This window comes from Polistes canadensis, unplaced genomic scaffold (assembly GCF_001313835.1).
Source record: "Polistes canadensis isolate GaletaPanama2010 unplaced genomic scaffold, ASM131383v1 scaffold_55, whole genome shotgun sequence".
NCBI classification, from domain to species: Eukaryota; Metazoa; Arthropoda; class Insecta; order Hymenoptera; family Vespidae; genus Polistes; species Polistes canadensis.
Genome location: NW_014569602.1, coordinates 75,656 through 88,553, shown reverse-complemented (window position 1 = coordinate 88,553; position 12,898 = coordinate 75,656). Strand labels below are relative to the sequence as shown.

The window sequence follows — 12,898 nt, the reverse complement described above, 5'->3', positions numbered from 1 at the left end:
TTAATCCTATTGTGAAGTGATATAACCGCACAGGTTAGTGGTACGCATGAAACTGGCAAGATAATACGGTAGACGACGACCTTCTTAACGTCTAAACGCAAGGAAATCCTTTCGAGGCAAATCGGCTTTCAGAATTCGTAGCTACTAAGATGGGTGGTTGGTAGGATAGTTGCATATGTATGCATGTATGTAAGAGGCAGGAACCTCGAAGAGAGCAGAGGAACACAGTCTCCTTCTTCTACCAAACGTTGCTTCGTCTCCGAGAGGATAAATCCAACAGCAACTGGCGTCTGAGGTTGCTTTCCGACGTCCTTGTCAGGAATTGTTTGGAGATCCACCGTTGAAACTCGCGAACGTCTAGCAACGTTGTCATCGAACGGCTTGCAAACCTGCGAGCGAGTTCCACTTTGACGCATGTGTTCTGCTACCTCTTCTCCTCTCCATCTTTATCATTCCTCCTTTTCCCAACCTCCTACTTGTCTAATACGAACTGACAAGTATATCCAAAAACTTTGTCGAACCATGGAAATCGTTTCATCCCGTCCAAGGACCTTGCGCCGATTAACAAAACATTCAAACGAAACTATTATTTCAAACTTTCCCATTTTTTTATTATTATTATTATCTAAAAGAACAATTTCTATTTCAGGTCAAATTCTTTTGCAGTTAGGTTTTTTAATTCGACCCCAACAAATATGTCTAAGTCTAATTAGATTTATGAATGATATATATTATATAAATTTATAGCAATGAAAATAATATCTGCGTACTTATTCTGCTTTAATCAAAATTTGACCACTTTTCTCTTGCCTACCATCGAATTTAATCGTATTTAATCGATTACGCGTGTATAGCGAGACGTTGATTTATTTCAAATAAACGCTTATAAAAGCCCTCGTTTTCTCTTACGAGAGACAAATAGCATCATGATTATCATCGAATCTACCATAATGTCTCTCGAATGCGGCATTGTATATGCGTTGCCATTGATTTAATGTCGGAGACTCACTTTTAACGAGATCCTAATGCGTAACGACAAATGGCCGATTAACGTAATTAATCAGAATAAAGAGCACGTTCGTGACGTGCACGCGATGTCACTATCTCAACGATGAACATAAAACGAGAACCATTCCGTTCTTCCAAATCGATTCTTTTAACGGTTCTAATTTGTTCCAACCATCGTTGAAACTTTCTCGGGAAACCTAATTCTTTCAACATTAAACGAATTACAAAAGATTAATTTAATAAAAGTAATCAAATTAAAATATCAATTATTCGATGTAAATAAATATATATGAAAATAAAATGAAATAATCAAAAAATCGAATTTCAGGATGGAAATACTTTTTTTAATCCATTTTGAGATCTTAAAACTAATAAAAGCATATCTACAAATGATAATCATTTATGCAATAATAGAAAATAATTATTCATTACAACTTAATTACAGAACAAAACGAGATTCAATTACTTCGAACATTCGTATTCCGATTAAAGTATAATTAAAGTGATCTCTTTAAATTACTCTTACGATCGATTTGTCGGCAATATAGTTCACACCCTTTTAAAATGTTCTCTCTAACTAACTGTTATACTCGAGAGAGAATGATTCTACAAAGTAATCTTCTACAACGCGTACTTGACTTTGAGTATATTATTGTACATAAGGACCAATGGCAAGTAAAGAAATAATGAGAGAAGAAGTAAGAGAGAAAAAGAGAGAGAGGGGGAGGAAGAAAAATACTTTAACTGTATACAAATAACAAGTGTTTATTCGCACGCTAAGCTATAAAAAACATCCGTAAACGTAAGGTTGATTTAAAGCATATAAACAAATGTCTGTATTCCCCATCTCTCTCTCCCTCTCGCTCTCTCTTATTCTCTCTTTTCTCTTTCTCTCGGTTTGCCTTCGTTAAACCGTCGAATATGTTGGGAGAATTCTGGTTGTTGGTCGGTGCCGTCATGCGTTCGACATGTACCATATGTCACGCGTGAACCCACGAGGCCGCATATCGATCGACCATTCCACAAAAGTATTCGGATTAATTTTCGATATTCAGAGCATAGATGACTGAAAAATACAATTCGCGACGTATTTCAAAACTATATTGCTTTCCCAAGTAGTCCCGTATATTTTAAACATTTTATCCTACCATGTTTTTACGCTAATCGATAAAGTATCGAGAATAAAACTACATGTTTCGTACTATTTACAAATGATTGATTTTATAAAAAAATAAGAATACGTAGAATTATATAACAATTGGATTAAATATAAAACAATTGAAAAAGATATTGTAAAAAGCAAATATTGAAAATATAATATTAAAATTTTCATTTAAAATTCTCGACATTTTTATAAAGAAACGATTGATATGTCCATTCTATATTATTTTGTATCCAATTATTAAAATAATGAAATTGTTTTAAAATTACAATTTTTGTGTTGTAAAAACATGAAAAAACAAAAGATAAAATTAATTATCGATTAGTATATGATCCTCTATAAATAATATACAAGCGTATGAGAATAAAAAAATTAGAATAAAAATCATGCGCGTAAATATTAAAACGCGTTATCCCGAGAAAATATTTTCATGTGGAATGCGAGCTCGCTCGAGTTTGTAACAAGATAGGTAGTAAATGCAAGAGAAAGAGAGAGACAGAGAGAGAGATACGGAATCAGCGATATGGAAAGCTGCCATGAACCATAGAAATAAAGCTGGTCTATGCTCGAGAATTCACAGTATGGGTTTCAGCCTTGTGCACCAGGTGCTCGCGGTTTCGCATATTCGATTGCAAATCACACACATACTTCTCGATCGATGCATTAATAGCTATATATGATATATTGCATTTACACTGACAATTGAGTGTGAGTACAGACATTCCTATTCAATGAAAATCGAACGCTCCTCATTCTCTCTCTCTCTCTCTCTCTCTCTCTTTCTTTCTTCAATTGCTATTGAATTTCAGCAGATAAATAAATAAGTTAGATTAGCGTTCAATATGATGAAATTCTTTTCGATTTTAGAATCAAACCTTTAGAGGTATCTTCAAAATTACAATTTTTCTTCTTTTATATAGATATATTATTTTTCAATATTTTCGTTTTTAATAAAAATCTTGAAATTAGCTTATCTATTCTAAATGTTAAAAAGAGATAAGTATCAAATTGTTTGAATAATTAATTTTGGCCAAAAATGTTTACATCACGAATTCATTTGATAAAAACTAATATTACGAATTAATTCTATTAACAAAATATCCACATGAAAATTGAGTCTCCTCTTATCGGTACACTTGTCAAAACGTATATCTATGTAAAATGATCGATAGATGAATTTTGGTAATTTTGAGGCATGTCATTAACATCGAAATTAGAATTCATTCGAGCGCAAACAATCTCGTTGATCGCAAGATTAATTGTTTATTTGTTTCTACGTGTGTTATGGACGCACATCAGTAGCGATTCGATAAATAAATAAAATATCGAGAATGGAAGAAAAACAAAGAATCGAGCTGCAAACTTTGTTTGTTATTTATATATTTTTGTATTTTTCACGTTTTCCTTTTCTTCCACCTGTTTAATACGGTTCAACACAAATTTCCATTATTCTTTCCTGACGGAGGATCATCCTTTTTCTAACACGACACTCAAAATACTGACTGACAATGCCAGACCATCGAAGAAGAATCATTCGTTATCCGAAATTGTGCGAAAATATTGACAGAAATTTCACCGTATTTCTGTTTTTCTTAGTTTATTTTTCCAATACGTGCGATACGAAATACGTGGGTATTATAATCGGTATACATTTTCGTAGCGAAAAATCGTTTAATAAAATTATATAATTTAATTTATCTTGAATTTTTCATACGAACTAAAATAATTTTATAAATTATATGTACAAAACTAGCTCAATGCCAAATTACTTTTTTATTTCATAATAATTCTGTTCATTGGATATATAGTAGCTTAGATTTTTCGTATCTTTCTTCTGAAATTCAGTAGTTCAAACGGAAATTAATCAGACACCGACGACGTCAAGAAGAAGCTAAACGATGAAACGTAACTGTAATTATTTTTTGACGATATTCTTAAAGGGATATTAATTTCTTTGAATATTTTAAACGGATATTATTTTCTCCATTTTACATTTAACCAGAGAGGAAAAAGAGGAAAAGAGAATTTAATAAGATATGCGGTTACAAAGAGCCACTCTAAACCATTCCTTACCGAGATAACAATATCTAAAGTTTCGTCGAGATCTTACGTTTAAAATTACAAATTAAAGCAAATAATGGGACAATTAATCTCTGCATTAGATTATTATTATTATTATTATTATTTCCTTGAAATTCAAATAAAAATCTTAAAACTGAATGTTACCTTTTCGATAAATAAAATAAACGGTTATGTAACTATGACTCGATGAACATATTGTTTAAGCATGCCACTTCAGGACACGGTCAAAAAACTAACGAAAATAGTCAAACTAGGGTGGCAGTAATAAAACCCTGACGCAACAAACATATTAATTAATCCAGTGTCAGGGATTAGTATGGTGCTAAAGAAACACGTCGTAACGCTGTTACTCTAACCGCATATATGCGAAAGAGCGTGCAGCCAGACTCGCTCGGCCATAAACTATGGTGGTTAACGTTATCGTCTTCCCGGATCTCCATCCCTCGGCAAACTGCTGCAATTTAGTTAACGCTCTTCCATCTTGGAAACATGTATGCTACCAAGGAAATTGATATGGTCCTTACTTGATCGCTTTACGAAATGCCCACCGTTCCATTTTTCTTCCTGTTTTTTTTTTTTCATATCTTTCTAATCGCACCAACCTGCCTGCTTGCTTGCCTACTTGCTTTTCTTTTATCCCTTCTCCGATTTAACTTAACTTCCTATTAAAATATTAGCATCATTTGCAAAAAAAAGTTTACACAAATCAGCTTTATATCGACTTTTTCTTTTTTTTTTTTTACTAATATATTTGCAATGAAATAATTTCTTATTCATTTGATTTGAGAAGAAAAATATTGTTTCGTTGATTCTTTCCTTCTCTATTTTTCATCAAGATATCAGAAGAGTGAACACGGGTGTAGAGAAAAAAAAAGCAAAATGTAGGAAAATTCAGTCTTCGTAACGAGACATTTGGAAGGGAACGAAAACGTTGCTTGTTTGTCGGCCGTTCGTGGTCCAGACAGTACAAACACAGAGGGTGAAAGGGGTGAAGAGGTGAAAGGGTGAGAGATGAAGAGGAGTAAGGGGAACGTAACGGCAAGCGATTGCGCGCACGTCGTGTCCCGAAAGCAAATTAAAAATCAATTCCAACGGCAATTCCAAAGTGTCGAGGTGCGTCGACGAGATTCGTCAACGAACACAACCAGTGAAACTCGGTTTTTCCTAAGAACCTGAAAGACCTCGTCGACATCGCGATTATGCCTAAAACCTTTAATTACATTTTAACATGTAAAATTGTTTCTATCATTTTATTTTATTTTATTATAAAATAGAAATTTTGACATATTATGTATATGCATACATAATATCTCAAAAGACGAATGTTCGAGTAAAGCAAGATGCCTATTGGAGCGTATAAGCACTAGTTAATTATGGCATAACAATGTCTTTAATCTTCGAATACGCGATTAATTGAATAAGGATAGTATGTATGTATATTCGTAAACGTCGTGTTTCCTAATTTCCTATCACGTTCAACACGAACGTTGTCATAACAAATATCGTACGAAATGACACGCGAGCGTTGATCTTGTACAATGAAACAAGTCAATAAATAATAATTAAAAAAAGAAAAAGAAGAAAATAGAAACTACATTAAATTAGAAATAAATTTTTAAAATTCATTTATTCGATTTTCTATATAAAAAAAAAAGAAAAAAAAATACGAGCCTATCGTTTTCGAACGTTAATCGTTCTTTCTTTTTTTTTATTTTTATACGATAATAAAACGACAAATTTCATCCGCCTCGCGCGTCTACAATCCAATTACAAGTATCACCGATCGATCGAACAAAATGTAATCCTACATATAAGCTTTACATTTTTAAACGTTATTATGCAAACGAAGGGTTCTCTCTTTCTCGCAATTTTTTTTTTCTTTTCATCTCTCTCTCTCTCTCTCTCTCTCTCTCTCTCTCTCTCTCTCTCGATATATTGCACTTTCACACCTGGCAATTCATTAAATGTAAATCATATTAAACTTTGCTCGCGTCCCGAGTATGAATATCCGAACAATAAACTACGTCCTGAATAATCAACGATATTCCTGGTATAAAGAATGGCACGCGTTCGTTAAAACTAAACCTTGCTAACGTAATCTCGCATAGTAATCTCATGTAAGAGAAAGAAAGTAAACCTATTCTATTCTATATGTAAACAAAACTAAATGAACAAATAAAATTATGAAAAGTATAAACGGTGGATCGTTCGTATTTTTCTTCCTACGAGTGAAAAAAAAAATTCCACTTAATATCCAACGTTATTAGATATCGATTAGTGCGTTAAACTGGGTGCAATCGAATGGTTCGACGATCTCGATTAATTTGCAAAAAAGTGACTCGACAAGCTTGCTTGTAAAAGGACTGCGGTAACGAATCATGGAAGAGTTCTACCAAGTTTGATATCCAATTGGAGCCGACAGGGTCGCGTAAACGTTCCTAAAGTCCTACTACTGGAGGTAAATGCTGAATCTGCAGGAAAGAAAAAGAGAGAGAGAGAGAGACTTCTCTAGTATTTTCGTTTTTAAAAAAAGCCAAGGGTGGAGATGGGTTGGAGAAACGCTTTATCTCCCCCTCCCCCCTTCCTCCTCCTTTCCTGCCCTCTCATTCTCCGTCTCTCTCTCTCTCTCTCTCTCTCTTTTTCTTTCTTCCCCTACGGAACGAAGTTTTCCAGGAAAGTAAAGTCATTTCGTTCTGGCAATCTAAGTTAAGTGACTTTCGAGTGGCTCAGCGACGAAACTCACCTCCGCTTCGGTCCTCAGCTTCGATCCTCTTCCTCGTCGTCGTCGTCGTTTTCGTCGTCGTCGTCATCGTTCTAACGCCAGTAACCCTTTATCTTTCTATGCACCATTCCCTATTTTCAACGATAAAATCCCAAATGCAAGAGTATTACGCGATCCATTAGGCGCGGCGCGTCTTCGCGGAGTTTTCTCCCATAGAAGATAATAAAACACGAGACTTACGTTCGGACTATTTTTTTTGTTCTATTTCGATGCACCATCTGTCCTCTTGTACCACTTTAAAGATTAAACGTCCTACGCTTCTACGCCGTACCTTCTTGCCTTTTCCCTTTTTTCTTTTCTATCTTTTTAGGTTTTCTTGTTTTTTCTGCTATAGAGTTTTCTTGTCTCGCAGAAATATTCGGTAGTAGATAAACAGATAGATGTAAATGATTTATCGAATTTTGGCAGAAAGCCATGGTGATAAGAGAACGCGTATAGAACGTGAAATATTCCAGATACGAATAACCGATCGATTTTACCATAAATTAAATGCGAAACAAGAAAAGCAAAGAAAAGAAAAGAAAAAAAAAAAAAAGAGGAAAAGAAACTTTGTAAAATATAATATCCTCTAATAATATTACATTTTATAATATTTTAACGTAAGAAAGAATATACGAGCTCAACGTTAAAACAAATATGAAACGTTCGAGAATCTCTCTATGCGAAAATAATCCTTTAGCATTAAGCAACAAGTTCGCGACATAATCGTAAATTAAAGCGATACCATCGTGTAAGTTAAAGTATGCGAGAAAAAAAAAAGAGGCGAGGAGAAACGGACGATAATATATAGAAAAGGCTTTGGAAATGCTCGAGATTGGCTCGATTTTCGAGAAATCACGAGTGTCCAGTCGCTCATAAATACGTCAACGTCTCTTTCTCCTTCCCCTTTTCCTCTCATCTTCTCATACTCCCTTTCCACCCTTACCCCTTTTTACCGACGGAGAAGGAAAAAGCTGAAACGTCCCGCTCCTCGCTCACTTTACGTAGGAATGGGTGCGGCTATATGAATCATGAGGGTTTGTAAAGTGATATCGAATGGTATACAGAGTGTTCACACGCGCTAGGGAGTCCGCTATATGTATATATATATATAAATAGAGAGAGAGAGAGAGAGAGAGGTGCAGTGTATATAGGTGACACGGCCATTAAAACGAACGCCTCGTGCCGCAAATTGCTGATTCAACACTCTCCGCGACACTCCATAAACGACGAGTGCCAATTTTGCCTCTCTCTGCCACTATCTATCGCCATATTTCTCTTTTTTTTTTCTTCTTCTTTTCTCCCTTACTAGCTCAATCAAAATTAACAATAAATAAGTACTTTCAGCATTTTAAACTTCTTGGTAATTTCGTCCCTCTCTCATTCTCAATTACTAACTCTAAATTACTTTTCGCGTCTTTCTATCTTATCGCATTCCCCGACACCATTTTCGTGCTATCAATAGCATTGCGTCTGAATTGCTACATCGAAATAGATCCGTTTTCAAAAACGTTTCTTTTTCGAGTAACATCCATACTCCTATTTCTTTTATCTATACTTGTTTCTTGTTGTTTTTTTTTTTTTTTTTTTTTTTTTTCTCTTTTTTTTTTTTTTTTTCTATCTTTCCCCTCCTTTCGCATTTTCCTCCTACTCGTCTTCTCAAGCGTCGGTAGTTTTCAACCCTTCTATGTAATGGGATCTGTTAACGAGTTCTCCTATAAAAGAATCATTATATCAAACTTCCTTTTTGTTTTTTTTTTCCTTTTTTCTTTTTATCGAAACAACGTTGAGATAGGAAACGAAAGAAATGCGAGAAAAGAGATAAAGAAATTCTTTAAATGACGAGCTTTGTTATCAGAGATATTGAACGAAGTCTGATAAAATTCGAAAAAAATAATAATAATAATATCAGAACTGAACGAACTTACCCAACAGTTTCATAACTTGTGATTGGCTGATGAAAATGTTGAGATACGCCTCGCTGCAGCCTATCAAGATTAGGAGAACAAGGAACTTGCATCTCTGGAGATCGCAGGATCCATCCGCCCACCACATTGTCTCACACACGGTCACATGCCACACTTTTTGCCACGACTACGACGTATCGCACCGGTATGCAACCGACGCGCTTTTAAAATAAACAAACGATCGTGATCTTATATTCGATATGATGAACCCTTTTGTCATCTTCAACCGGATACATATTTAAAAACTTTGTTTCGAGAAACGAAAGAAAAATAATTTTGTTCACAATCTTATACAATTAGACAAATGTCTATTTTTTTGTTCATATTGTTTTCAACTCTTAATAAAATAAGAAATAGTTTGAGTTTTCGTGGTGTAAAGTATACCAAAGTCACGTGGCTCCGAAGATCGACGAAAAAGCACGAGCGAACGTTGACAGGGTAAAAACGAACCTGACGTTGCGAACGTCCGTACGCAACTGGCGAACAGCGTATACGGTTTTTCGGGGACGCGACAGGATTCGCGCTTGCGCCTTACACAAACAGGATAGAGAAAGAAAAGGAATCAAACGAAGAAAGGAATTGAACGAAAAACAGGATGAACTGGTAAATACTTTGGAAAAAAACGTTCCACCGAAAACTAATTTTTTACTTTTACAATATTTCTTTTCTTCTCCATCGAAAATAATTCTTTCAAGTTTTATTATTTTTCTTTGCGACGAGTGAGCATGTTTCTTTAAATCCTTCCTTCTTATTTCTTACCATTATCAGTATTTTTGGTATAACATCCGATCATTCGCACGCGCGCACGTTCATTCGTAACGAGAAAGGAAAATAACGACTTGTCATTTTTCAACGAATGCGGACGCCTTTCAAATTTTGTTTCTTTGAAGCGCGAAATTCCCCGCTGACGTGACCCCCCAGAGCGCGAAAAAATTCGGCACCCCTGCTTAGCCCCTTCCATCCTCCTCAGAACGGCGCAATATCAAGAAAAGTCGACGTAAGCTGATCTCGTCTAACGGGAAATTGGGGTGCGAGCTCGAACAAGAATAAGAAGAAAAAGAAAAGGAAGCGAAATAATCTGAGAAAGTGGAAGAAACGTATATATCGGCTTGAAGAAGGAAGTTGCTTCTGTCCTTTTCCTTCGTTTCCGTCGATTTCCAATTGTATGCGACTACTCGTCCTTAAACCATGACCCAACCCGTCGCTTTAAAAACGTTAGAATTTTAATTAAACAGACAGCATTCCGTGTTCGCAAACTTTTAACTCTTTCTCTCACCTCTTTTACGCTCTCTATCTCTTTCATTTCTATTATTATCAATTCTATTATTCTCTTCTTCTTCTTCTTCTTCTTCTTATTATTAAAATCCATAAATTATATTATTGCTTTTTATCCTAATCCTTTCCTCCTATCTCAACCTTTGCAGTATACTTTTACTTTCTCTTCTTTTTTTTTTTTTTCTACTTCATTTCATAATACTTTTCCATCGAAAAATGTCGACATTCTGTTTTTACTTATATAACCTTCATTAACTAAACTATTACAAAAGACAGAGAACATTTTTTTTCTTCTTTGCCCATTCACAAGTTTTGATGCCACCCCCCAACAAGTTTGAAATTTGTTCGTAAAAAAAACTACTCCCGCCAGCTTTTCACGATTTTATACTCGTGAATTCAAACTAGGAGGGGTGTGGAAAATGAGGTGGGGGAGAAGGTCGATCCGTGCACGCCTTTCGGCACATCGAAACGGGACTTTAATTATACTGCGGGATTAATTAACTCCGTTAAATCCAGCGGAACGTACACCCTCATCTTGGTTTTCTCTCTCTTTCTCTCTCTCTCTCTCTCTCTCTCTCTCTCTAGAGACCACCCGATGGACTATCGCCGTCATCGGAGGGATCGCCAAATAATTAAAGAGCTTTCTTCTCTTCCTCTCTATCTTCTCTCTTTTTTTCAGTTATCCGAAAAGGGGGATGATGGTTCCCTGCCCGATTTCATTTCGCATCTTTGCGATCACGCGCACATGAACATTTTATAATGACGACAGTGACGCCTACGGTGTTCCATGATCTTTTATAGATTTTTTCTGATTATCCAAAGTTCCAAATATACAAGAAGTTTCGTCAATTTAATTCAAGACACGTGTCAATATCAATCTTTGTCACGTAGTTATCAAATCTTGGCCATCAAAGTCTCTTGATCAACACTTCGAAACTCGTTTATTTTAATATTTTTGTCTCTATTTATCATTTAAACAATTTATTTCTTACGGTCGTTGCAATTATATCGGTAAAAAATTGAATGTTTGGACAAACTCGAGAAAATATACGTGCACGGGTATTATATACTTTACTATCAGATACATTCAGATTCATTAAATATTTGTACGATGGAAAGCAAGAAAAAAGGAAACGGAAAGAAGAAAGCCCTAGAGAAAGTTTACCCTCGCTGTTTCACTCCCATATATTAAAAGGGAGAATGAGAGAGAGATAGAGATATGAATCTCTATTAATATTTACATTTATATTTCTTTATTCTTCTCTGTCTTTCTCTCTTTCTTTTCCAAAGATCGTAGCTCTTGGCAAAGAAGAATCCTTTCTACGTTATAAATCTACCTAGTCGTTTATTCTCAAATGATCGCTCTGCTATTATACTTAAATATCATCCTTATAACATCATATAACGAGTACTCATGTTATTTTGAATTGTTCTATAATACTTTCATGCATTTTTCGTGAATTGCTAATTGCTTCTTTTATTACTATAATATCTTTGTAGTATTGAATTATATATTTTTGTACAAAAATATTATTATCTGTTTGATTCGTTTACAGTGTTACAATAATATGGGATAAATAAAACGCGATCAACGGGTATATCCGAATAAATCTCTAAAGGAAATGTTTCTCTGCAATTTATCCAAGGTGGACATTCGACAGATACGTTTATATCACGTAGCTGTTATCTCACAATAGAGAACATTTTTATAATAGATCAGAAAGAATTGTGATAACTTCTAGAAGAAATAGGAATAAGGAAATAATAACACAATCGAGCGTTACACATAAATACGTATTAATGATTTAATTTATGTAATTGCCTTTTAATCAAGTCCCCTCCTTTAAGTTGATTTTATATTGCCCTAAATGGAAAAAACGATAAATGGTGATAGAGAATGATGGTAGCGGTTGGAATTGTTAATACCAAGCTTCAAAAAGACGAAACGTTCATCAAGGTGATATCCTGATTTTCGTTTGAAGGGGAATTTTACGAAAAAATCCTGCGACAGGGTTTGACATACCAGTTTACCCATCTGGCATTGCAACCAAACCGATGTCTGCGATGAAAAGAAGCTACAAGACAATTAACGGTGAATTTATTTCATTAACGATCAGGAACACAACGTGAGACGTCGAGATCGAGGCTGAAATCGACGACAGGACTACGAACTGAAATTAGGACCAACCAGGCAAGAAACGCAGACGGCGTGAAACTAACGAGCTCCTCGAGACAGCTACGCTCCAATCAGCTAGATCATTAACTTCGATAATTAATAATCATTGGAAATCGATCCTTGTTATCGCTAGCTTTTTTTTCTTCTTATTATTATTATATTTTTCTTATGTTTTGTTAGATTTTCAACGATTTTCCGGATTAATACATCAACTTTTTTGTTTTATTTTTTTAGCAGTAATATCATTTTTTTTTTATATAATCCATTATTTGTACACAATAATATTTATTTTTATAAGGTTCATATTTGATTTCATTTGACATTCTCTATTTTTTTCCTTCGTAGTTTCATCTTTGCTTCCATCGGTGCAATCAAAATTCTCGTCGTCTCTCAAGATATTCCCCAACATGTTTACGGAGAAATTAATGAAGCACCGACTATACACCGTGGATGCTTCGAACGGTATA

The 12,898-nt window shown here is 34.8% G+C and overlaps 1 protein-coding gene across 3 annotated transcripts in view; it reads right to left on the bottom strand.

Moving 5' to 3' along the window:
* LOC106785749 (tyrosine-protein kinase Drl-like) overlaps window positions 1-9,441 on the bottom strand; it is a 61,005-nt gene extending 51,564 nt beyond the window's left edge. For 2 of the 3 annotated variants that reach the window (XM_014746462.1, XM_014746463.1), the window contains exon 1: window positions 8,942-9,441. In XM_014746462.1, coding sequence (XP_014601948.1) covers window positions 8,942-9,068 — 127 coding nt within the window. In that variant the 5' untranslated portion in view covers window positions 9,069-9,441. The remainder of the gene's footprint in view (window positions 1-8,941) is intronic. The other variant, XM_014746465.1, reaches the window with a different exon arrangement.
* Between the last annotated feature and the right edge of the window lie 3,457 nt (window positions 9,442-12,898).